General features: G+C 35.5%; 1 protein-coding gene across 1 annotated transcript in view; it reads left to right on the top strand.

Annotated features, from left to right (window-relative positions):
• The first annotated feature begins 1923 nt into the window (after positions 1–1923).
• The window catches only part of tbc1d9 (TBC1 domain family, member 9 (with GRAM domain)), a 34008-nt gene continuing 8769 nt past the window's right edge, over positions 1924–27162 (top strand). The window contains exons 1-15 of the mRNA XM_016540434.1: positions 1924–2514; positions 10333–10443; positions 12768–12886; positions 12975–13203; positions 15004–15265; positions 15961–16168; positions 16388–16594; positions 17236–17409; positions 19447–19597; positions 22170–22384; positions 22464–22581; positions 24286–24571; positions 25926–26055; positions 26155–26253; positions 26346–26414. Coding sequence (XP_016395920.1) covers positions 2394–2514; positions 10333–10443; positions 12768–12886; positions 12975–13203; positions 15004–15265; positions 15961–16168; positions 16388–16594; positions 17236–17409; positions 19447–19597; positions 22170–22384; positions 22464–22581; positions 24286–24571; positions 25926–26055; positions 26155–26253; positions 26346–26414 — 2499 coding nt within the window. The 5' untranslated portion in view covers positions 1924–2393. The remainder of the gene's footprint in view (positions 2515–10332; positions 10444–12767; positions 12887–12974; positions 13204–15003; positions 15266–15960; positions 16169–16387; positions 16595–17235; positions 17410–19446; positions 19598–22169; positions 22385–22463; positions 22582–24285; positions 24572–25925; positions 26056–26154; positions 26254–26345; positions 26415–27162) is intronic.

The raw sequence follows: 27162 nt of genomic DNA, 5'->3' as shown, positions 1-27162 counted from the left end.
TTGATCTGTTTGTCTCTGAAAAGTGAGTTAGTTCCACATGTAACACAGAAAATTCCCACATTTTCTGAATGAAGTGAGAAATGCAACACAAATGAGTCATTCGGAGCTGACAGAATCTCCACAGACTTCACCATTGAAGGGTATTTTGTAAGAAACATTTGTATGATTTGTTGGAATTATAAAACTGTCCATGTTGACGTGAGCACACATAACATCCTGCTTTTGTTCTGTATAATTTCGTCGCTATGTGGGAAGATTTGCATAATGCCGCCCAAATGTTCACGCAAAGAAAGAAGGCGTAACTTTTATTCTCGCTGTAGGTTTGTTGCCGCTGCCGCCATGTCGTGGAGACGCTGTGTGCTTCATTGTAAAAGCGAAACTACTTTGTTTGGTCTTCCAAAAGAGGACGATATCTGCTTCGTCATGCCTAGAGCTGATCCGTGCTGGTTGCTAATGAAATACATCACCTTCGCGCTGTGGATCGCCGGAGCAGCTGGCCAATCACAGCACACCTTGCTTTTTTAGAAAGATGAGCTTTGTAAACATCGACGCGTTTCAGAAAGTTGGGGCATAGAGGAGCAACAATAAAGTACAGTATGTGGAAAATAAGTGTTTTTTTAACCTTAAACCACATTTCATTACACAAAATAATGTTCTTTTTAGCAGCATCATATGACCCCTTTAAGCTATAATCTAAGCATGACAACACAGCGCCGTGTGACTGTGTCTGACTGTACATGATCACTTATTCCAAGTTCACAGCACTTTCCAGTTGAGTTTCCTCAGCGCCGCCAACACGAGCTTGTTTGTTCTCTGGCTGTGGTCTGGTTTAGGAAAGAGCTCGATCTCCTGCAGCCTCTCACCCAGCAGCGGCTGACAAACCACCAGAGCAGCAGTGCAGTAATGATGGCCGCTCGCACCTCTGTTTTCCTGCTGTGAAGCTGTCGCTGTGGGTGTTTATGCGGTTGTTTTGCTTCATCCTTTTGAACTTCAGCCTGTCCCCCCTGTGATGCCGAGCAGGGGTGTTAAACCTACAGATACAGCGGTTAGCCACACTGCATCTGATCCTTCACAGACGAGCGGTGGGGAAACACCTCGTGCTAACATCAGCTACTGCTTTATTTACTTGACCTATTTATGAAGCATAAGGGCTTCACCTCAACCCGATGAACCTGATAAAAAGTCAATTACAAAAATAGAAATTGTGTCCTTTTGTTGTAAAACTTAAAATCAGATAACAAGCATGATATGATTATTTTTTTGAAAATCAGCCAATTAGCCAAACATGATATAAAAGGTTACTTTCTTGTTATAAATTATATATAATCCTGTATATTATATATATTACAATTGAAAAAATATGTACATTATATATATACTTTGTATTTTAAGTATAGAAAAATGATACTATATTTAGAGTATATATTAAAAAAATTATGTATAATGTACACACACACACACGTCTATATATATATATGTATGTATATGTGTGTGTGTATATATATATATATATATATATATATATATACATACATTCATACATACTACTTTTCTTATGATTATAAATTATATAACCATATAACTTGTAGATATTATATATTATAATAAAGTATTATATGTATATATACACATTTTATATATATGAAAAATATAATTATTTAATTATTTTTTATTTTAAGAATTAATCGTTTTTCAATACATACATACATAAATTGTATGTGTGTGTGTGTATTCATTATTATTGATTTATTTATTAAACATTATTTATCGTGACAACTTAGTTGAACCCAGTTTGTAATCCTAAGCCACCTAAAATATTTTTTTCATTTTATTTTAGTCAAAATGAATTGTCGATCATTTTTTTGTTTTATGATCAACGTGCTTCCCCGCCCACAGCCGTGACGTCACAATGGCCTGCCCGTGACGTGCGCTGCAGTGGCGCTAGTGAGTTAAGCATCATTGAAGCACGGCAGAACTGTCAGGCATTGTTTATTTTGCGTGCTCGTTTAAACGCTGAAACTATCCTCACCGTTCATTATTAACTCCCGGAATACATCAGTCCTGCTCTTCGCGGCGTCAGGCGCTGGAGCCGCTGTCGTCCTTTAAGAAAGGTGTTAATGCTGTTATTTGTGTAGTGTGAGGTGCGCGCGCGTCTCAAGGAGCTCCAGGCGGACTGTACACATTTTTAAATGAACATATTTTAATATTTATCCATATGCACGGTACAGTAGGTGTTATATTCTACTGACAGCTGATAAGTTTGCATTATACCGCCGCCGTCGCTTCCCTATATTTATCGCTGTGACGCTTGGATAAGCTTCAGGACGGCGACTCCATACTGGACCACGCATCTGAGGTTTGTTTGATGTCCTCGTGAGGAACCCGAGCAGAAGATGTGGGTGAACCCTGAGGAGGTGTTGCTGGCCAGCGCGCTGTGGATGACAGAGAGAGCGAATCCCTACTTCATCCTGCAGAAGAGAAAGGGCCACGGAGACGGCGGAGGAGGGCTCGCGGGTAAAGCCGTGATTACTCAATCAACCGCATGTTGTTTATGATGACAGCTTATTAACACACCGGTGTGTGTGTGTGTGTGTTCATTCATGCGAGTGCGCTCTTACCTGTGTGGACAGGTCACTAAAGAAAATAGGATTTACTTCGAAACAGTCTTCACTCAGATATTGCTAGTAAATTCCACAAATAATTACATAGAAACGAAAAGTAACACATTGAATAGTATGTTCTTAGAAAATGTACTCTAATAAATTGTTTTATTTAAATCTTCGATTTATTTTATTTATAGTAATGTGATTTGATCGTATATATTATATTGTTCAGTTTATTACTTTATTTGTAAAAATATTTGAACCTGCTGATTCCAGATTCCTGACCTGCTGATTCATGTTATCCAGCATTATTTGAGCATTTGTACAAAGAAGTTCCTTTTTCAAAATTCTAAAAAAAAAAAAAAGTTTAAATTTGATTTTGAATGGACAATAAATATTCCAATTTGATATTGATAGAAAGTTGGTTTCCATTCAGTTGCCCTGGACAATACCATGACTGATCAATCCGAATCAAGTATATATTTGATTATTGTGTGTATGTATGATTGTGCGTAATATAGACTTACATGGATTTATAGAGCCTCATAATCATATTATTTCTATCACTGCTGTGAACAGGCCATGCAAGAGATGTATAGATGCATTCAAGCACCATAGAAATGGCTCATTATTGTTTCTGTGGGATGTTTTTAATGTGGCCGTGGTTGACCGATGGGGTTTTTTCAATGGCTGGTACTAATATCGAGAGAGTTTCGGTTGACTGATGACTGGGAAAATTGCTGAAATTAACATTCATTTTCATGTTCTTAGACTTGTTTACAAACCCTAAATATTGCTTCTATTGCTCTGACAACATCAAAATGGCCAAATATGGGCCAGTTAATCAGTCTGGCTGATATATGCATCCAATAACCCAATATAAATGTCCTAGCATGATATTAGTGACCAAACAGGCTCAGTAAGGTTCAGTTTATTCTCAATGCCTCAGGACAGGAAGCTGAGCTGGTTATGTGTTGTGAAATATGCTTTACTGACCTCACCTGGTGAGCTGACCTGTATTCATAGCTGGACAGGTGCTGTATGTGTGGCATTCGCCTCTTTATCACTGATTGACAGATATCGTGCTGGAGCCTTGAAGGGAGTTCTTGAAAAATAATGTGTTTACGGATAAAACTCAGAGTGAATAGCAGAGATCGACGTTGTTAGAGCCAAAACGTCGCTGGTATTTGTGCGCATGCCTCTTTGTGTCTGTCAGTGAGAAAAGACAGACACAAAGCGTACACTAGCGAGGGAAGATGATGTCATTGTTACATAAATGTGCGAGCTGTGTGCCAGTGAGAGTCGGTGAGCCTGGCACGGCCCAGCAGACTGACCCACAGAGTCTTGGGTAGCCGGCGTTTTTGTGTTTACAAATGTCAAACTGACCAAATATCTTGTGAAATTTTTATTCAGACATGAATTTTTAACAGAAGAAAAGTGGAATAGACAAAGAAGATGTAGTTGTGCGTAATGATTAGCCTATATGGTTTTTGAAACATTTTCCTATTTTTTTATTCTTTACATGTGTAAATAGTGTTTACTGTAGGCTCATCCAATTTTTCCATTTATTTACCTATGAGAACAAAAAATCACACATGAGATCTCGCTAAGATCTCTTTAATGTCTCACATGTTTCTCATTGAGAACAAATGCTTTTGAACAGAGACTTTTGCTTTTGTTTTGGTATTACCTGAATCTTTCCAGAATTTTCTCCTCTAGAGATCTCAACATTGTCTCAAACTGTGCTCACGTTTCCCAATGGTCTCCATAGGATCTCATCAGATTCTTACAAGAAAGTTATTGAGCTATAATCTGTGTTATTTTTATAGCTCTACGCTCAACAGCCGACTCATTAGAGTCTATTTTTAAGGCATTTTATGAGAAACATTTGAGACAAAGTTGATGCCTAAATGATAAATGCTTTAAAAAATAGTAGTGAGCTATGAAAGAGCAACTTTTGAACAATCACATTGTAGGTAGTGCAATTTTAAACCAACATAAACAAGCTTTATTCCAATTTGTTAATTAAGACGTCCAGAACAGTTGTGTTTTTGTCCATTATCTGAAGGCCTGGTGTTGTACATGCATCCAGTAGGAGCCCAAATGTCTTTTCTGTGGCTAAATATGGGTACATTTTCTCCTGAGAAAAAGACTCAAGGAATCCCTCATGTGTTTCAACATTGTCTCAAACTGTGCTCAGATTTGCCATTGGTCTCAAGCATTTTTCATCAGATTATTCCAGGAAAGTTATTGAGCTATGATCTCTGTATTATTTCTATAGATTTATACTCTACAGCCGACTCATTTGTGTCTGTTTTTGAGGCATTTTATAAGAAACATTTGATACAAGCTGATGCTTAAATGATAAATGCTTTAAAAAATTGCAGTGAGCTAAGACAGAGCAACCTTTAAGCAATCAAACTGTAGGTAGTGCATTTTTAAACCAACATAAACATACTTTAATCCAATTTTATCATTAGGACGTCCAGAACAGTTGCAACAGATTGACCGATAATCGGTTTTACCAATATTTTCCCTGATATTTATGCATGTTTCCATAAACAGATATCAGTTTTCTAATATCGAATCCACCGATAAATGGAGAATTGCACACAAGACCACCATTACAAACCTGTTCAAATGTAAGGTAGCTTGCTTTGCTTTATTTGCTAAACTTGATTTAACATAACTGCCATTAATGCACAAATGAGGTGCGTTACATAAACGCTTGATCTGTAGTTTAAGCTTGGCGCTACGAGTCGAGTAAATCTGTCAAATCATGTCCCAAAGACATAACTTTACATAATTTAAAAATAAAACAGGCTTGAATGAGTGCATGATGGAAATAAAACAGAAGTGAAACAATAAATGCAGGTTCTGCATATCGGTTATCAGGCACATAAACATGCAAATTATCGGTAAAAAAAAAATATGAATATCGGTTTATCTCTAATTTTCATCTATTATCCACAGGCCCAGTGGTCTGCATGCACCCAGAAGGAGCCTAAATGTATTTTCTGAGGCTCAATACGGGTGAAGTCAACAGCTTCTTTGTGTTTTTATGCTATTCAATGCAGTTGTATCAGGTTGATGCTGTTCAGGAGAATATTGATTTTGTCCATGTGCTGGTAAGGCTGTTTTTGTCAGAGCGGAGATGAATTCAATTGAGAGCAGAACGTTCTATATTTAGAATGAGAAAAGACAACAATGAAATGTTCTTCCCACAACTCCTTATCCAAGCATCCTAACTAGAGATGCAACGATTGCAATTTTTTTGGCCGATTCCGATTTCCGATTTTTTGGAAGTGTGACCTGCCGATACCGATTTTTGCCAATTCCGATTTTCTTTCTAAGAACTATAATTGACAGCATATACAAACAGAAATCTATGCAAATTTAAATGCAAAAATTATTTACATAATAAAAGAAATGATTAAATATTACAATTCCCCCAATCTGGACTAAGTTACAGATTTTCTCTCACTTAAACAACTCTCAAAATAAAGTGCTCTGTGACTGGAAAGAGGAAGAAATAGTTCACTTAAAATGAGTTGCTGTATGTAACAAAACAGATGTCATTTCCTACTATGTTTATAAATAGTCTTTTTTTTTTCCCTAACCTTATTAAATGTGTCATCTTTCACATCAAATTCTTACTTTGTTTTAATTAATTCAGTTAGAATCATAAGAAACTAGAGTTGTTACCATTCAAATGAAATTAGTATTAACAAACTCTATCTCCACTGCTGAGGAAACAGAAGCTGCATCTGAAGTGGCATTAGATGCATTTACACAGAGTTTGATGATAAACCACAAGTAGGTGGCAGCAAATGTCTGTTTTAATGAGTGAGTCATTTATTCATTCATTCAACCGATTCATTCAAACGGCTGATTCATTCAGAAACGAGGCAAGTGACTGTTCTTATGAATGGGCCACTAAATAATTGACTCACTCGATTTGTTCAAAAACGTGGATTCATTCAGTAACGAAACACCACTGTGTGTTGCTCGGAGACACACAACAGTGGCTTTGATCTGAACTATTTTCGTCAACGAAATTTAGCAAAAACAGTCAATATTTTGTCTAAAATCTAAGTCACTTAATTTTATTAAGTGTTTACATGTTTACACGCAACTGTGAGTGTGCGCGTAGCTGTGACGTCATTGCCGGCGCCGCTGGCAATAAAAGGATGGGCTCAGAATCTGCAAAACGTGAGACTGGGAAAAACCGTCCGATTCCGATCACTGGCCGGTCAATCGGTGCATCTCTAATCCTAACAAGATTCACAGGACTGATTGAATTGTGTTCCCAGGATTCACATATATGCCATCAGGGAAACACAAGCATATCTGTAAAAGGCTATGTAGTCTAGCACGCCCTACTACCATGGTCAAAATGTAGTAGTGTCTCCCATAATGCAGTGCGCTCGACTGGACCTTCCATGTGCAAATGGCTGAAAAGCAATGGATTAAAAATGCAGAATTTTTATGTTTTATAAACACAACAACTGGATGCCACTTGCTGAATTAAACATGTTCACAAAGAGGTCTTGTGACATTAATGTAGAATACTACTATTGAAACAATTATTGTTATTTATTGTTTCCCATTTTTATAAATAGTAGGCAATGTGCAGTGCAAACTGAGCAGTTTGACCAAAAGAGGATCTAAACATTGCAGATTGACTTCAACACAAAGAATACAAACATCCAGTGTTATTTAAATATTATTTATATGCTATTATAGTATTTATTAATATTTTGAATTGTTTTTTTATATTCTCAGTTTTTATTTTAATTAGAGTAATTCAAATTTTTATGTCATTTTTAGTAGTTTTTATTTATAGTTGCCTTTAATTTATTGTAATTTCAGTTTTAGTTTAAAATATTTTAGTACTTTAACGTCCACTTATTTGAGTTAGTAGCTAGTTAGTTTCTAAGTTTTTCATCTAATATTTATATTTTTGGCTTTATTTCAATTAACAAAAACATTAGTTAACAATAACAACAAATGTTAATGCTGTTTGCTATAGATGGTATGATTTAACGTTTTACATTCATTATTAGCTTTTTTATTTATTTTTTATTCATTATTTGTTAAAAACAAAAACCCTAGAGTATGATTTCATATCCTGTTGCTCGTATTCGTTGTGGAGTGTGAAGTGATTTTTCTTGATGGCAATCTAGTGTGATTGCACCCTAATAGAAAATGGAAAGTGTTAAACGACTTTGCTACTGTGTAACAGTGTGAATTTGAGCCATAAAGTGTGTGAATATCAATTCTGGCATGCGTTGCTTGGAAACCTTTCGGGACTGTCCAGTCAGTCATGCAGCTTAATTAATATTCATGATCCAAGAATAGAATATTTAATATTTATTGCAGAGGAAACTCAGTTAATATCATTGAATGTGTCTGTAAAATAATTTCTATCAATCATATTAAAATATATCAATAATAAAATTATTAAAATGTATTAATAATAAAATATTTGTAATATATATTTTTTTCTGAAAATACATCAATATAAAAAGAGGCCTATGGAATGCTATGTCCTGAAATATGTCAAGTATTTGACAGAAGAATGCAGTTGTTTGGCTCTGTCTGTCAAAGGAACTTGAAATACTGGAACTGGAAACGGTGTGTTAAAGAATGAACTGAATGTTGTTGATGTGCACTTAAACAGCGCTCAACGCAGGGCTCTGCCACTGAATAGATCACGTGATCCTTACAGTACTCTCAAATCTCTGCTCTCTTGTTTCGCAACCAAGGAAACCGTGGCTCATCCGAGCATATGAAAGCAGAAACGGAAAGTCACATGTTCAGGAGGAGGGTGTTAGTGCACACACGAGCTCCAGCAGAAACAGGAAGCCAGATTTGTTTGGAGGATCCTGATTCACACTTTCAACTTTGGCAAAATCTGTGGTGTCAAAAACGGCCACATGGGTGTTTACTTTCCTAATGCGCATTCCTGTTCTTATTGTGCATGATTGATCAGTTATTCCAAATAAACTAAATGGTCTCAAATCCCAGTTTTGCTTGTGCACGTTCAACCTGGCTGAACCTGCCTGATCCACACTGGATGGTTTTGTGAGAATGAGTGCTGGAGATGAATAGCTCCTCCTCTGGTCTGCAGGTTTTGCAGGTGTCTGATGCACTGATATCGGCAGTGCTAACGCTCCTCAGGTAGATTCTTCAAAGCCACTAACAGCGTTTGCCCAGGGGGTTTACAAGCAGCAGCCATTGAGGACTGATGTGTTTTTGGTTGCTTGGTTGTTGTTTTATTGCTACTGACCTTTTCTACACCTAGTTAGAGCTAAACTACACCTTTTGAAGCTGTATGTCAGTATGCTTCTGTTTTTTGAAGATATGTATATATATACACTCACCGTTTGAGATTTTTAAAATGTTTTTGGAAGAAGTCTCTTCTCCTCACCAAGGCTGCATTTATTTGATCAAAAATACAGTAAAAACTGTAATTTATTCCTGTGATGCAAAGCTAAATTTTCAGCATCATTACTCCAGTCTTCAGTGTCACACGATCCTTCAGAAATCACTCTAATATGCTGATTTGCTGCCCAGGAAACATTTATTATTATTATAAATGTTGAAAACAGTTGTGGTGCTGCTTATTTAAATTTTTTTGTGGAAACTGTGAAACATTTTTTCAAGATTCTTTGATGAATAGAAAGTTCAAAAGAACGGCGTTTATTTGAAATAGAATCTTTTGTAACATCATAAATGTGTTTACTGTCAATGTTGATCAATTTAAAGCATCCTGGATGAATAAAAATATGAAATTCTTAAAAAAAAAACTAAATTAACCCAAACTTTTGAATAGTATCATTAAATAAATAAATAAAGTACCTAAAAATATAATATAAAAATTATAGTTTTTGTTTGTTTGCTCTGAATTGGCTTAAAAGATTGATGATTATAATGATGATAATGAATTATTATTCGATCAAAGGAACCATCATTTTGACCAAACAGCCATAGATTACGAAAAGAGACTGAAAAGACGCAAAACTAAAATGAATCACTTCATTGAAACGAACATTTTGAACTGATTCACTGAAATTAATCGACTTTACCACCATTTTTGTTGCTAAAGCTTAAATCAGGGATGATATTAAATCATCTCTTTCTTAACATTCTCGTGTTTGCAAGTCCCAAGACAAGGATCACAAGATTACAACACGAGTCTAACGATGTGGTCATTAGGAAACATACTATTTTACAAACAACTCTGCACTGTAAAAAAAAATTTGTGACATTTACGGTAAAATACCGGCAGCTGTGGTTGCCAGAACTTCACCGTAAAATCACTGTAAATTATACAATGACTTTTTCTTTTTCACTTCTAAAAACCGTATTTTTAACGGTATTTTACTGTAAAATTACATTAAATGTAATTACATTTATTCATCGAATATAGTATGGAAATTACTGTTAACCAGTTAACAGGTTTTTACGGTAGCATTTTAACAGTATTTTACTGTTAAAATCACAATAATTTTTTACAGTGTGGACATATTCCCAAATGTTAAACTGATACTAAAACTCAAATGAAAAACGGAAACTATTTCATAAATCAAACTAGTTTTTAAAAAATAAATATCTCCATGAAATGAAACCGATATCTTTATCTGTGTGGACTTGTTTTCTACTGTTGTACTGTTGGTTCAGTCAGTTTTGTGCGACTGATATGCAGTGGTCTGTTTTCTCACAGGTCTGCTGGTTGGTACTCTTGACGTGGTGCTGGACTCGAGCGCCCGTGTGGCCCCGTACAGGATCCTCTACCAGACCCCCGATTCCCTGGTTTACTGGAGCATCGGCCACGGTAACCTCCGACCCCCCGCCGCCTGCCAGAGCATTACCTCATGCTCTAGTGCCTCTAAAGTGCAAGCTGAAGTCAGAAATCAATCTCCACTCTTCTTTCAAACGATGCCGACTGTCTCCGCTTTTAAACTTCAGTTTAGACGTGGAAAACTTCAGTGCAGGAATGTTTTAGCTAAGAAGGCGTTTGTTAGGAATCGGTATTTGTGCAGGACTATGAAGAGTCTTCTGATGCAGGGCAGTGCGGTTAATGTGCAATTAAGAGCACTTAAGATGAGAGCGGCTCTGCTCAGAGTAACACAGATATTAGGCAGCAGGACACTGCACACTGAAACCCAAATGGATTGTGTTATAGCGTTTTTACTATGGTAGATATATTTTGCGCAGGTCTGCATTACGCCAATTGCATGTGAAGACACATGGAATCAGTTGTCACAATACCAAAGTTTTTGTAGCTAGAGCAATACCAGAAACATTTCTCTATTGCAACATTATTTTTTAGTAGGGGACTATTGCTCTTTATTTTATTTTATTTTATTTTATTTTATTTTTTAACTTAATTGTTTTAATTCATTTTATATTTTTAGTTTATATTTTAACTTATAAATCAAAATACAAATACATTTGTTTAAATATTACTGAAAATTAATAATTCTAAATAGGTAATACATTAAAACAATGGCAAGTAGCCTTCAGTATTTTTTTCAGTTCAGTAAATATTGCTTTAAAAAATACAAAAATAAATAAATAAAATAAATTCTAACCAGTATTGTTTCTACTATACAATTATTGACATGGTAGATATATTTGTGCAAGAGTGATTTACGTTATTTGCACATATTATGTATATATTTACACATACTGCTGCAAATTAATAATTCTAATTAAATAATGCATTAAAACAATAACAAGTAGCCTTCAGTATTTTTTTCAGTTTAGTAAATATTGGTATAAAAATGAAAAAAACCCACTAATAAAATCAAACCGGTGTAGATTCTTCTGTGCAATTATTGGCATGGTAGATGTATTTGTGTAAGAGTGATTAATGCTATTTACACTTAAAGAAACAAGTAGTTTAGTCAAAATACCAAAATTGTAATTTTTGTAGTCTGTAGCAATGCTAAAGAAATTTCATGATTTTTTTTTTATGCTGATTTCAATACCACTACAAAAACGAATTTGATATTGAGCCTCTTAAATATTTCACTATTTTATTTTAATATTGAAAAAAATTGCTTTTAATCATAAATAAAAAATAAACAGATTTAAATATTATTGCAAATTAATAATTGTAAATAAATAATACTTCAAAACATTTTCAATACTTCAAACAAAAATCAAGCAATATGTGGAGACATATTGAGAGTGAAAATACAGAGCTGAAAACGGTCAGACATCAAAAAAAAAAAAACATGCTATTAATGGATGACACAACATGGAGTTGAATACAAGATGACTGTATCAGTAAGATTAGTATGGTCGTCCCACTGTATTTACGGTAAGAGCGTCCAGCCCCAGCCCAGAACATTATGTGTGAAGCCAAAAGAGAGCGCTGGCTTCCCAGAGGAGCGGAGAGTGCTCTGTTTCTGAGCTAATCTGGTTTACAGGCAACTACGAATGCTGGTTCATATTTCACAAGCTCTTGCTTTGCTAGCTGCAAGCCATTTGGTAAATCTCTTTATTTAGGGCGAGAAACCCATGTGCCTGTTCTGATGTGCATATGCTCTGTGAAAGGCTTTAGCATGACTGTACATAGGGACTTTTTTATTGAAAATTGTATTTTCTAGAAATAATCGTAGGCTTCATTTACAGTGTAAATGTATAAATATATGTTGTAAAATAAATAAATAAAACTAAATAAATGTATAAATTTATAAGTAATGTAATAAACGTTAGTATTACATTTATATATAACTATAAAAATATATTTAAAAAATGCCTATATTATAAATATAAAATTATAATAGTAATAATATAACTTAACATTTAATATTAAATGTATTTGTTTGTTTTTGTGAGCTTTGGTTAAACGGCAGATGGAGATAGTTTATTTTTTAAATAATTGTGTATTTCCATCTTTACCTAATTGCGGGGCACTCGTCACAGAACGCTCTTAATGAATCATTTGGCTCGCCAGTAATGTGTTTGATTAATTGTCTGAGGAGAGCTGTGCTAACACAGAGCTAATTAAACCAAGAACCCGGACCCATCTGCTGTTCAGTTCTGAGCAAATGAAGTCGCTGCAGATAAAGACTTCAAATGAAATGCATGATCCTAAACGCCTGGATTCGTATTATTTGACGACGCAGAGGCTTTTGTTTCTGGCAGGGAGCTCTCGTAAGGAGATCACGGAGAACTGGGAATGGCTGGAGCAGAATCTGCTGCAGACGCTCTCCATCTTCGAGAATGAGAACGACATCACCACCTTCGTCAAGGGCAAAATACAGGTTACACATTAGCATTTCAAACACGCTATTCGTTTAATTGGTGCTTCATTATAAGCCAAAGCGCTTATAGGTGTGTGTTTGTGTTCAGGGCATTATAGCCGAATACAACAAAAGCCATGATATCAGAGAGGATGACGACACGGATAAGTTTAAGGAGGCCATCGCTAAGTTCCGCAAGCTCTTCGTCATGCCGGAGGAGGAGAAGCTGGTCAACTATTACTCCTGCAGCTACTGGAAGGGCAAGGTGCCGCGGCAGGGCTGGCTGTACCTCAGCATCAACCACCTCTGCTTTTACTCCTACCTGCTCGGGAAAGAGGGTGAGTACACTACAACTACACATCAGGGGTGGGCCTTATTTCTGATTGTATCTATTGTAATGTAATGTTTTGTTTTAAAATAGAAGAATCACGGTTTTGAATAAAAAGGTCAGCAAGTGTTACAATTAAAGGGATAGTTCACCCAAAAATGAAAATTCTGTCATTAATTACTCACCCTCATGTCGTTCTAAACCCGTAAGACCTTCGTTCATCTTCAGAACACAAATTAAGATATTGTTGATGGAATCTGAGAGCTGTCTGACCCTCCCATTGACAGCAAGGTAACTACCACGATCAGCGTTCAGAAACGTAGCAAGGACATCGGTAAAATAGTTCATGTGACATCAGGGGTTCAACCGTAATTTTACGAAGCTACGAGAATACTTTTTGTGTGCAAAGAAAACAATAATAACATAATTTATTCAGCAATTCTTCTTCCCGAGTTACCGTCTTCTGCCATTTTGGAAAGTACCCCAGAACGTAATCGACGTAATCAGCGCTGTTTACGTTCAGCGTGCGCATGCTTTATCCTGAACGTAAACAACGCTGATTATGTTCAAACTAAAACCATTAAAAAAAAATTGTTACTTGAAATAAAATAAATGTTAACAATAATGTTTAAAATGAATTATTTTAAAAATCTAAAACAAAAAATGGATTCTACAAATGAATTAACTCCCAAAAAATTCAGGTAATGGCAACCACATTTACAGAAATTCTGCACAGTGTGTGCAGAACTGCACTGAACAAGTTGTTGTTAATGATTTATTTAAATGCATATCAGAGTTGTGGTGCAAGATATCAGAGGGAAGGATGTATGTCTTGACTCAGTGTTGCCAGATATTGCTATAAAAAAATAAACTGTAAATAAGACCCAGATGTGTTATCTTTACAAATAAGCCACATACCAAAATATCATGACTTGCACCCGCCTACTATATTATCTCCATAATATGGATCGCATTATGAGCCAAGCCGATCCTAAACAACAGGCCCAAAGTCGCTTAAATAAGTATTGTTTATAATAAGAGGATTTGGCAACCCTTCAAGAGCGCTCTGCAAAGCAGCCTTCCGAACTTTCCCACTTTCATCCCAAACACAATGGCTGTTGACAGTGGTTTAGTTAAAATTGCAGAACATAACGAGTCTTTGGTCATTGTAGTATTACTTTTATTAAAAAAAAATAGTGGATACTGAACGTGTGAGAAGGCAAAATGTTGCTATGGTTACAACAATGTCAATCATCAGTGAGTTCTGTTCCATACTCACACAAAACAATAATGTATGAGATTTACCACTGTATGTAAATGTGGTTGTCACTCCTGAAACTTTACAGTGTGTACAGTAAGTGGCTATTGAGTATGAGAGCTGTATAAATAAGCTTTCCATTGATGTATGGTTTGTTATGATAGGACAATATTTGGCTGAGATACAACTATTTGAAAATGTGGAATCTAAGGGTGCAAAAAAATCTAAATATTGAGAAAAATGCATTTAAAGTTGTCCAAATAAAGTCCTTAGCAATGCATATTACTAATCAAAAATTAAGTTTTGATATATTTATGGTAGGAAATTTACAAAATACCTTTATGGAATATGATCTTTACTTAATATCCTAATGATTTTTGGCATAATAGAAAAATATATAAAAAATCTAGATAATTTTGACCCATACAATGTATTTTTGGCTATTGCTACAAATATACCTGTGCTACTTAAGACTGGTTTTGTGCTCCAGGGTCACATATGTTCTGTCCTAACAGATCTTAATGTTTACTCTTGTGTGGCGGTTTGTTTCAGCAAAGCTGGTGATCCGCTGGGCCGACGTGACTCAGCTGGAGAAGAACGCCACGCTGCTGCTGCCGGACATGGTGCGCGTCAGCACACGCTGCAGCGAGCACGTCTTCTCCGTCTTCCTCAACATCAACGAGACCTTCAAACTCATGGAGCAGCTCGCCAACATAGCCATGAGACAGCTGCTGGACAACAAGGGCTTCGAGCAGGACCGCTGTCTGCCCAAACTCAAGAAGAAGTCGCCCAAGAAAGTGTCGGCCCTCAAAAGGTCGGTGACTGCAACACTCAGGAAGATAAAGTAGATCTAGTGTTAGGAGGTGAATTAAACACCAGACATTTACAAAGTTGCGAAGAAATATTTATCTTAATATTCTATAGATATATAGAATATTAAGATGAATATTTCTTAATATTAAGATGAATATTTCTTCGTAACATTGTCGGCATCAGTGCAAAAAGCATTTTGCCGACAAAGTTACGAAGAAATATTCCTCTTAATATTAAGAAATATTCATCACATTTGTTCATTTGCTGCAAATTCATCTTTTGCCATTATGTCCATAATGATTAAAAATAAATCTTTTTATTTAAAAGAGGAAACTTATTTAAATATTTATTTATATTTATTTAAACTTATTTGCTTATTTTATGAAATAAGTACCTGGTGAAGTAATTTTAATTTGTGTATAGTTTATATTAGATTATCAAAAATAGACATTACTGATCCTGATTTTAGATATTTGTGCTGTAAAAAAAAAAGTAAAAATCTGGCTTTCCTTCAGAGCGCTCTGAACACCGTCTGTGCAAACTAAGAGGATTAATGCTCTGATGTACAGAACAGCTCCACCAATTCTATAGTAAAGTGACAATATTGTAGAGTTTAGTTCGCTATATGCATTTGGAAGGAGTTTAGGAAACTTTTAGCAGCCTTTTTCAATATTATATTTGTTTATGTGACTTCAGGGATTTGGACGCCAGGGCTAAAAGCGAGCGATACCGGGCACTTTTCCGCCTGCCGAAAGACGAAAAACTGGACGGTCACACAGACTGCACGCTATGGACCCCCTTCAACAAGATGCACATCCTCGGACAGATGTTCGTCTCCACTAATTACATCTGCTTCACCAGTAAAGAGGAGACCATCTGCAGTCTGATTATCCCGCTCAGAGAGGTGCGTCCCACCAGCCGCTCCACTCTAAACTAATGACATGACACTCGAATAAGTACACAGCATACACAATCAAAATTTGAATATGCATAAGCATTTATCCTGCATTCTCCACCATCTTTCACAATCCAGTCAGTTCCTGCAGCATAAAGACATTTTTAATGATTACACTTCGTGGAAGTAAAATGGGTTGTGCATCCGGTCCCTCTCTGTCTTCACTAGGTGACCATCGTTGAGAAAGCCGATAGCTGTAATGTCCTTCCCAGCCCCTTGTCAATCAGCACCAAAAACAAAATGACCTTCCTCTTTGCCAACCTCAAAGACCGGGACTTCCTGGTGCAGAGGATCTCGGACTTCCTGCAGCAGACCACCTCCAAAATCTACTTTGAGCGGGAGATCACGGGCAGCCTCAGCAGCTCAGACGACGAGGTAGGAACAGCTCTGTGTATTCATCTGCTTGTATTTATTACTAATATTCTTCTTTTTTTTTTTTTTAAGAAATTACTCAGTAAGCACACATGAAAATTTCTAATAATTTCTATTCTGTTAAACTTTCTATATATCAAAGAATCCTGAAAAAAATGTGAAAGATTTTGAAGTATTTTTAAAAGAAAGTCTGCATTTATTTGATCAAAAATGCAGCAAAAACAGTAATATTGTGAAATATTATTGCAATTTAAAATAACCATTTTCTATTGTAATATATTGTAAAATGTAATTTATTTCTGTGATGCAAAGCTGAATTTTCAGCATCATTACTCCATTCTTCAGAGTCACATGATCCTTCAGAAATCATTCTAATATGCTGATTTGCTGCTCAAGAAACATTTCTGATTATTATCAATGTTGAAAACAGTTGTGCTGCTTCACATTTGAAGATACAGAATTCCTTTCTGAATGGACAGTTCAGAACAGCATTTATTTGAAATATAAATCTTTTGCAACATTATAAATGTCTTTACTGTCATATTTAATATGTTTAATGATTCTTTAAAAAAACATATTACAGAATATATGTATGTCTAATTATTATTATTTTACATGCATCTCTTCTGCTGTGCTGTGTGCAGGTGTCCTCTCAGCAGGGCAGTGTCTTGTCCTGTAGTCCCCAGCGCAGCGCTCTCGGCTCTGAGGGAGACAGTGACAGACAGTTCAATCTCAATGATAACAGGGTTCCCACAGCGACACAAGCCCTGATGACCATGTACCGCCGGCGGTCCCCGGAGGAGTTCAACCCCAAACTGGTACAGCACCCTCATGCCTGATCACAAACACCACAGCATCGTGCTTTTATCACTGTTTACTGAGAGGACTGAAGGAGAAGGACAGGAGCTGTTGTACATTCAGTTCACAAATCAACAGGATTAGTAGAATAGAAATGTGTCCTGCCAAATACTGTAAGAGGCTGTGCATTATAGTGATTTTACCATGATTAAGAGCTGCCTTTCCCCCTAAAAAAAACACAGTTAAAGCATTGCCATACATGACCTTGAGTGGCTTATTGCTTTTATAAAACAACAGGAAGACACCAATAGTTATATTTGTGTTTATAAATTAATACTAGTTGTCAGAGTAAACAAATCTTATGTGAAGTTACGTAGTTCTTGAGCTTAATTATTGGCTGTTTGCAAACAACACAGCATCTTGGCTCAGTGTTGTTTTAGTATTTTTGATTTTACTGTTGTAGTTTTTGTTAATATTTTAAATTACATGTTTTGTTTTCATTTTAATTTTAGTAATTTTAGTTGTATTTTTGTCATTTTTATTTATTTTTGTTAAATGTCTGTGTAATTTGTATAAATTTTTATTATTAGTTGTAGTTCATTTAGTTTTAGTTATTTTATTTTTTAAGTTATGTTTTTGGGGGGTTTATGCCTTTTATTGTTGATAGGACAGTGAAGATAAGATAGGAAAGCAAAGGGCAAAGAGAGGGGAACGGAATCGGCAAAGGACCACGAGTCGGGAATCGAACTCAAGTCGTCGGAAGCGAAGTTGTGCTGCATGTCGACGCACTAACCTCAAGCTGAAATAAAATAAATGTCATTTTTATATTTTATTTTATTACAAAATATAATCATTTCTAAATATTAATGTATAATAATATAGTATAAAAAATTATATATAATATTAATAATAATATAAATATTATAATATACAAATATTAATTAAATATTAATATATATATATATTTTATTATTATTCATTATTTTCATATATTATTTCAGTTAACATGGATTTTATTTGAAGTAACAAAAAAAAGGTTTTAACCCTGGTGCGGTCACAGGTGTGTGTTTATGGGCATTTGAATGCACCTCGTCCAGTCAGAGTTCAAAGCCTGAAGTCAGATGCAGGTTATTGCGTTGTTGTGGTTAAAGCAGATACTTAAAGGGATAGTTAACCCAAAAATGAAAATTTGATGTTTATCTGCTTACCCCCAGGGCATCCAAGATGTAGGTGAATTTGTTTCTTCAGTAGAACACATATGATGATTTTTAACTTTAACCGTTGCAGTCTATCAGTCGTATAATGCATGGCAATGGTAACAAAATCTATGAGAGTAAAAAAAACATGCACAGACAAATCCAAATTAAACCCTGCGGCTCGTGACGACACATTGATGTCCTAAGACACGAAACGATCGGTTTGTGCCAGAAACCGAACAGTATTTATATAATTTTTTACCTCTAATACACCACTATGTCCAACTGTCTTTGGGCGCGCGCAGGCATTCGGTGCGTGAGGTGTGTACGCGCTCTGGCGTAGTTTACGTTAATGGGTGTGTTGATATCCAGCCGATATCAAATTTTCATTTTTGGGTGAACTATCCCTTTAAGTAGGACACACACAGGCAGTGCAACTGATGAGAAGACTGTGTACAGTTCATTCTCTTTGCTGACCCTGCAACAAATGACCTGAAAACCTGCTTATCCAAGTCATTCGCTTTAAAACTACTAGACTATGTTAATTTAGTCACACAGTATCAGTGCGTGAGAGCGAAATGCATGTAAATCTTGCAAAGATATATACGTTTGGCATTCAGAATAATATTCTAGTCATTTTTGGGGGGATTTTGCTTGCAAGATTGTCTAATCTAAAGCTTTTATATACATTAAATGCACCACGTTTTAAATTTGAGAATAGAAAGTTAATGAAGTTCACGGTTCACTGGCTTCGCTTCTTTGCCAGCGCTTATTTTCAAAGTCAGAGTCTCCTACATCAGCACTTGTGTAGCTGAAGTCAGGACAGCAGATGAGTCGTGCTCTTTACACTCATGTTTTCAGGCTAAAGAGTTTCTGAAGGAGCAGGCCTGGAAGAATCACTTCACCGAATACGGCCAGGGAGTGTGTATGTACCGCACGGAGAAGACCAAAGAGCTGGTGCTGCAGGGCATCCCGGAGAACATGAGAGGAGAGCTCTGGCTCCTGTTTTCTGGTGAGTCATGCATCCCACAACTGGCTCACAGACAGCAGGGAGAACAGTAAGACTGGATTCAAGCAATAAATAACTAACCAGATAATTAGTCCTATCGCCTTCTTTCTACTGATATCTTCTGTTGTTGATATCAAAGAGCCTGTGGCCAATTAGTTTCTACACTTTTATCTGTCATTTGGTTGAAGCTAGTCAGATTAGATAGATGCCAAGATGAACAAGTTGTGTTAACCTCATTCTGCAAATAGTGAGAAAAATATGCGGTAAAAGAACATATGATCCAGACTACATTAAATATGATTTGCATGGAGCATGATGTTTTTATGCAGTCAATTATTGTATGTATGTATATATGTATAAATAAATAATAAATAAATATTTTTTGTTGGTAAAAATAATTGTTTTTTTAAATAATGAAAATAAAACAATGTCAATAATACATTTTGTTTGATTTTAAGAACATTATTTTAGGAAAATAGGCAAAGTAAAAGAAAATATGACCCAGATTACATTAAATATGCTTTGCGTGGAGCATGATGTATTTTATGCAGCCAATTATTTTCCAATATATATATATATATATATATATATATATATATTAAATAGTACTACGTATTATTTTTTTTTTTAAATAATTATTTTTAAATGAAAATAAAACAATAATAAATTTTTAGGTTTGATTTTTAAGAGCATATTTTATTGTACTTTTATGCAAGAAACAATTATCAGCACTTAATGTTCCATGTAAAATCTGGATCCTGAAGCAAAACCAGCCACTGCACTAGACATTAGCCATCAGGAACAAAAACCTGGGCATGTTGAAAGGTGTTTACTCTCTTTTACGTGTGCATGCACCTGTTTTGTTGTGCAGTTGTTTTGTGGTTCAGCGCACGTACCTGTTTGTCTAATACAGCACTGCTTCCTGTTTGTTAGATGTGAGCGCCTTATTCAGAAGAGTCACACATGCACACTTCAAAGTTGTCTAGGCCAGTGCACAAACTGAAACACATGACTGCACAAGCACACTTCTGTGGTAGTAAACAAATAGCTGCCTTGTTTTCCTTCACAGTTTTCTGCGTTAGCAACATTACAACATGATGAAATCACGGGATTGAAGTTACTTTGAAACTTGCGAAGCTACAAGCTTCCCATGATTTAAAGTGGTTTAGTTTATGTTAAACTACTCTGTTGAATTACCTGCCCAAGCTGCTCACTACATTGAAGATTTTTAAGTCGACAATAACTGTTATGTGATCTAATTATCATCTTAGACAGTTCAGTGAAATGTATCTAATGTGATACAGAAACAATGAGCAGGTTGTAAGTTGCAAGATGTAATCAAATGTACATTGTATTTTCAGTGCATCATTTCTATTAAAATTAGATTAAATTTGTAATCTAATTAATTACATGATGTGTCGATTAATCTAATTAATAAAATAACTAATAAAATTAATTTGACTGTGAAAATACACACAAAAGATTATTTAAAGCTATTTTTGTGTTAAATGGGAAAGTATCAAGTAGACATTACAAAATGTAGCTTTAGAAAGAAATATTTTTTTTGATTCAACATAAAATGTATTACACATAAAATTTAGGCTACAACGGCCAAAAAAATTTTTTTGGGGGGGGGGGGTGAACTATCCCTTTAATATTTTTATTTTTAGTAGTATTATTATTTTTATTTTTATTTTTTTATTTTAATGAAACGATACTCCAAATAAAAAACTAATCTGCCAGCAGGTGGCGGTAAATGTTTTGATTCATTCGATTCAAACGGCTGATTCATTCAGGAATGAAGTAAACGGCTCACTTTATGAATGGGCTTTGAATCATTGATTCATTCAGAAACTAAACACCGCTGTGTTGCTCGGAGACGCACAACAGTTCTGCTGTGGCTTTAAAGGTAATATGTTCTCTGCAAAATTGAGCAACAACACATAATATTGTGTTTAAAATATAACATAATATCAACAATATATCAACTTCTTATTTACTGAACTGCTGTATAAAATCACATTTAAACTCGGGATATTCAAGATAAACTCAGCACTCTTGATATTGCTCTCAATGCTGGTGTGATATCGTATGATATAAATATGAGACAAAAACTCATACAGGGGCACTTTTTTGCACCAATATCTTGAATTTTAGGGCATAACTGCATTTATGGAGTTGTTGCCCTGCATCATATTTGTCAACTGTCAACTGTATGAAATGTAAGATGATGTACAGACGGGGCCAGTGCGTTAACTGCGTTAAAATATTTTAATGGCGTTATTTTTTCATAACTAATTAATTAAGTTAACGCGTTAAACTGACAGCCCTAATATATATATATAGAATTATCAAATTATTTTGTCCATGCCATAGAAAGAGCCTTTGGTGATGATATAGAATAAATAAATCGCTAGTTTTACTGCTTAAAATAAAATAAAGGGCAGGAATTAAAACTACGGGTATAATTGAACTCATCATGACCCAGTAAAATTATTATTATTATTTTTTTTCAATTTGTGCTGCTGATAAGTTGATTGTTTGGTTGTTTAAGTGTGTATATTGGTGTGTACAGGGGCGATTAATGAGATGGCCACTCATCCTGGTTATTATGAGGATCTGGTGGAGAAGTCGATGGGCAAATATAATCTGGCCACCGAGGAGATCGAGAGAGACCTCCACCGCTCTCTTCCAGAGCATCCAGCCTTTCAGAATGAGATGGGCATCGCTGCTCTGCGTCGAGTCCTCACTGCATACGCCTTCCGCAACCCCAACATCGGCTACTGCCAGGTACGATGCACAACAACACACCTTCTGCAATAAATGCACCCACAGCTTGGTCATAATGCCGGTCTGTCGTCTTCCACAGGCCATGAACATCGTGACCTCCGTCCTGCTGCTGTACGCTAAAGAGGAAGAGGCCTTCTGGCTGCTGGTGGCCTTATGTGAGCGCATGCTTCCCGACTACTACAACACCAGAGTCGTAGGTGAGCTCCTGCATCATCCAGCTTCTCGAATGCATCAGCGAGCCACCAGATTTTGGATGCATAAATGAAAAGTAGCAGTGTACAATGAATCAAATGACCACATGGACTAGTATCGGTGAACATTAAACCACAAAAGACTGCTGTGTATAATTAAATCTGCATCTTCTGCACGTATCTGTGTGAATGAGTGGTGCAGTTTCATCTGTTACACGCTTACTCAGGCATACATGATGCTTACAGTGTTTTCAGCGTCTGTTATACTATGTTATACTGCGTCTTACTATATGAGGAAATATACGCAAACTGCATCGCCAGAGCTGCTCTGAGAGTCACGTCATCAGTATTCCACCAATTCAATTCATAAAACTATCGTCAGATACACACAAAAACACAAAGGTCTTAAAGGACATAAATATATTATAAAATAAAATAAATTAATAATAAAATTAAAGATAAAATTTAATAAAGTATGAGCAGAATTTTTTTTATTAAATTGAAGAAATTGAGGCATAAATATATTACAAAATAAAATGATATAAAATGAAATAAAATTGGAATCACCATGACCCAATAAAAGAATTTAGTTTCACAAGTGTTATTGTGTAGAATGTAGTTCTCAAAGTAATAATAATAATAATAAAAATAATAGTAATAATAATGAAACTTTTTTTAAGAAAAAAATTCTTTTCTTGTGTTTCTTACATGTTTGAATTTTAATAGTAAACCTCTGTTGTGCAGCACTTTGTTTGCCAAAAAAATGAAAGGAATTTATTCATTTTCATCTGATTACATTTTAAACGATTAATTAAATCGATAATGTTTTATGCCTTTAATTGATTACCACCATTTTAGATAATAAATTTATATTAAATCATGAATCCAGAAAAAATGAAAACAGGATATTTTGGGGAAAAAATTATAAAGCACTATTTTTGTAAAATAAATTAATTGAGTTGATTTATACATGTTTTTTGATTATTATAATGTAATTAAATCGTTAAAATGGAATCCAGAAAAATTATGTCAGTCCTGTGTCTTGTGTTTTGCTCCCCACGTGTTCCATGACCCAGTTTTCCCTCATGTTTAATAATGTTTATTGATCCCAGCTGTTTCTCGTCAAGTCCTGTGTATTTAAAGTGTTTCCAGTTTTAGTTTATTTGTCATATTAAATGTCGTCTATCCTCTCCCTACGTGTGTGTTCCTGCCTGTTTGAAAGAATAAAGACCTTTGATGTTAATTCTCCCTCGTCTCCGCGCTCCTTCGTCTCCTGCACAGTAGGCAAAGCGTGACAAATTAAAGTGGAAAACGCTGAATTTGGGAAAAATAAAACAGAATTTTAGAAAAAAATAAAATGTTTTTCATAAGGCCCTATTAATGGTAAAATATGTAATAAATTATTAAGTTGTCAAAGTTTTGATTTAATTAAACCATTAAAATAGAATCTAGAAAATTTAAAATGGAAAACAGAATTTGGGAAAAATTTCAATTTGAGTTTGAGATTTCAATTTGAGATTTTAAAATGTCAGTATTTCATACATCCCTAACAACATGGTTTTTTTTTTCTCAAACTTTTAATAAATTGATGTTGAATTGCATGATTTCAGTTAAATGTGAATTTGGGAAAAAATAAAACCATTTTCATAGTGCCCTATGACACACATCCAGGAAGATCTGTGAGCAATGAGTGTGTTTGTGTGTATCTAGGTGCTTTGGTGGACCAGGGTGTGTTCGAGGAGCTGGCTCACGTCTGTGTTCCTCAGCTGTACGACTGCATGCAGGCGCTGAGTGTCATCTCCACCATCTCTCTGTCCTGGTTCCTCACACTCTTCCTTTCCGTCATGCCCTTCGAGAGCGCCGTGGTGGTGGTCGACTGCTTCTTCTACGAGGGCATCAAGGTCATCTTCCAGCTAGCGCTGTCGGTGCTCGACGCTAACATCCATCAACTGCTGAGCTGCAAAGATGACGGAGAGGCCATGACCATCCTGGGCAGGTAGGAGAACCGCATACTAAGTGTGGTATACTTCATAATGAGTATGTTGTAGTATGCTGTCAAGTAAGTATGCATAGTATTCTGCATACAGTATGTACTGTTCTGCAAAGTCGTATGCTGCATAGTATATACCATACTGCGAATTTAGTGAATGTTGCATATTACATAGTGAGTATATAGTCTGTAAGCAGTTCATGTTTATGTTGCGAGGTAATTATATTGAGCATACTACATACTAGTATACAGTATATTGCAAATGTATAGAATGTAACATACTATAAAGTGAGTATATATAGTCTAAGCAGTGTTTTTGTGTAGTACAAAGTGGTTTTATGCTGCATACCACAGAGTACACAGTGGACTGCAAATTAAGTTTGTATTGTACTACGTATTAAGTAAAACATGTTTGTTGTGTGATTATATGCGATATGATTATATGAGTTTACAGAATGCTGAATATTGTGTATATAGCATACTATATAGTGAGTATATATTCTCTGTAAGCACAGTTTGCCAATGCTGTGTGCTGAAAAGTGAAAATATGCTGCATACTATGTAGAGTATACAGTACACTGGAAATTTAGTGTTTCTAGTATACTGCGTAGTGAGTATTCACCATCTATAAGCAAAATATGTGAACCGCAAAATGATTATATGTTACATTCTAAATAAGAGTATGCAGTATCCTGCAAATTTAGTGTGTGTAGCATACTTTATGGTGTATATAGTCTGTATTGTATGTGTACTATAAAGGGACTGTTCTGTAGTATATGTGTATGTAGTGTTCTACATAGGGACTATATGGTAATATATAGTGTACTACAAAGAGACTATAATGTAATATGTGTATATAGCGTACTAGAAAGGGACTATTCTATAGTATGTGTGTATGTAGTGTACTACATAGGGACTATACATTAGTATGTAGTGCACTACAAAGTGACTAAATTGTAATGTGTGTGTCTATAGTGTGGGACTATACTGTCGAATATAGTGTACTACAAAGGGATTATTCTGTAGTGTGTGTGTATACAGTGTACTACAAAGGGATTATTCTGTAGTGTGTGTGTATACAGTGTACTACAAAGGGATTATTCTGTAGTGTGTGTGTATACAGTGTACTACAAAGGGATTATTCTCTAGTGTGTGTGTATACAGTGTACTACAAAGGGACTATTTTGTAGTATATGTGTATATAGTGTACTACAAAGTGTATATATATGTTTGTGTATTTATAGTATACTACAGTATATATGGAATAGCAGAATCTATGTATGAAACAGTGATGATGGTGCTGATTTTCTTCGTTTTGCTGACTCAAACGAGTGTGTGTGCTTGTGTATGTGTGTTGTAGGTATCTGGACAGCGTGACCAATAAGGACAGCACTCTTCCTCCAATCCCTCATCTTCACTCTCTCCTGACGGATAATGGGGAGCCTCATCCTGAGGTGGACATCTTCAAACTGGTGCGCAGCTCCTATGAGGTCCGTTCATCTCCAGTTCTCAACTTGTATATCATAAAGTGTGTTCATGTGTTGTGTGTGTGGTGTTACATGTTTGCTGATGTTCACTGTGATCTGCAGAAGTTCGGCTCCATCCGGGCGGATGTGATTGAGCAGATGCGTTTCAAACAGAGGCTGAGAGTGATCCAGGCCATTGAGGACACCACCAAGCGCAATGTGGTAATCAGACACTCTCCGTACTGACACTAGTGTAGTATTAGCCCTCAGTCAGAGGATCTGGGAGTTTAATATCTCATCCACTGGATTTGCAGGTGCGTACCATCGTGACGGAGACACCCTTCAGCATCGATGAGCTGGAGGAGCTTTATACACTCTTTAAGGTCAGTCCCAAGATGAGGTCATGAATCAGCCAGTAGCATATTTACAGCGAGTGTGCTGTGATTTAAGATAATGACTCCTCTGTGCAGGAGATGGATTGTGTGTTAATATATTGCAGATGGTTGAGTTTTTATTAGAGTCGTGTATCTTCATCTTAAGCAGTTCTTCAGGACATTCATTAGCTCTCATTGACACAGCAAGCGCTCTGAGGGTTTCCTTGTATCTGGATAAAAGCCATTTCTGTCCCAAATGTCTTGTTAATTTAAAGGAATAAAAGTGGTTATTAATCAGAGGATGCTTTCCATATGGCAATAATGAAAAGTCACAGAAAACAGCACTTCTCAAAAAATGATGGCACCTAGCTGGAGTAAAACCATTTTATTATTTAAAAAATAAATTAATAATAATAATAATTATTATTATTATTATTATTGAATTTATGATAATAATTAATTTGTATGAATTAATATAAATCACAAAATAATAATAATTATTTTTATTATACATGCTATTTGTCATGTCATTTACTGGTTCTTGCTAAATAATTGTTTATTATTTTTATCGTCATCATCATAAATGTTATTATTTTTATTATTTTTATTGTCTTGACAGAATTATATTGTTTTGACATTATTTGCCTATATTTAATGGTGCTTGCTAAGTAGGGATGTAACGGTATGAAAATTTCATATCACGATTATAGTGACCAAAGTTATCACGATTATCAATATTATCACGGTTTTGTTAAAA

This window comes from Sinocyclocheilus rhinocerous, unplaced genomic scaffold (assembly GCF_001515625.1).
Source record: "Sinocyclocheilus rhinocerous isolate Xijiao unplaced genomic scaffold, SAMN03320098_v1.1 scaffold313, whole genome shotgun sequence".
Classification (NCBI taxonomy): domain Eukaryota; kingdom Metazoa; phylum Chordata; class Actinopteri; order Cypriniformes; family Cyprinidae; genus Sinocyclocheilus; species Sinocyclocheilus rhinocerous.
This window is presented reverse-complemented; position numbering and strand designations above follow the sequence as displayed.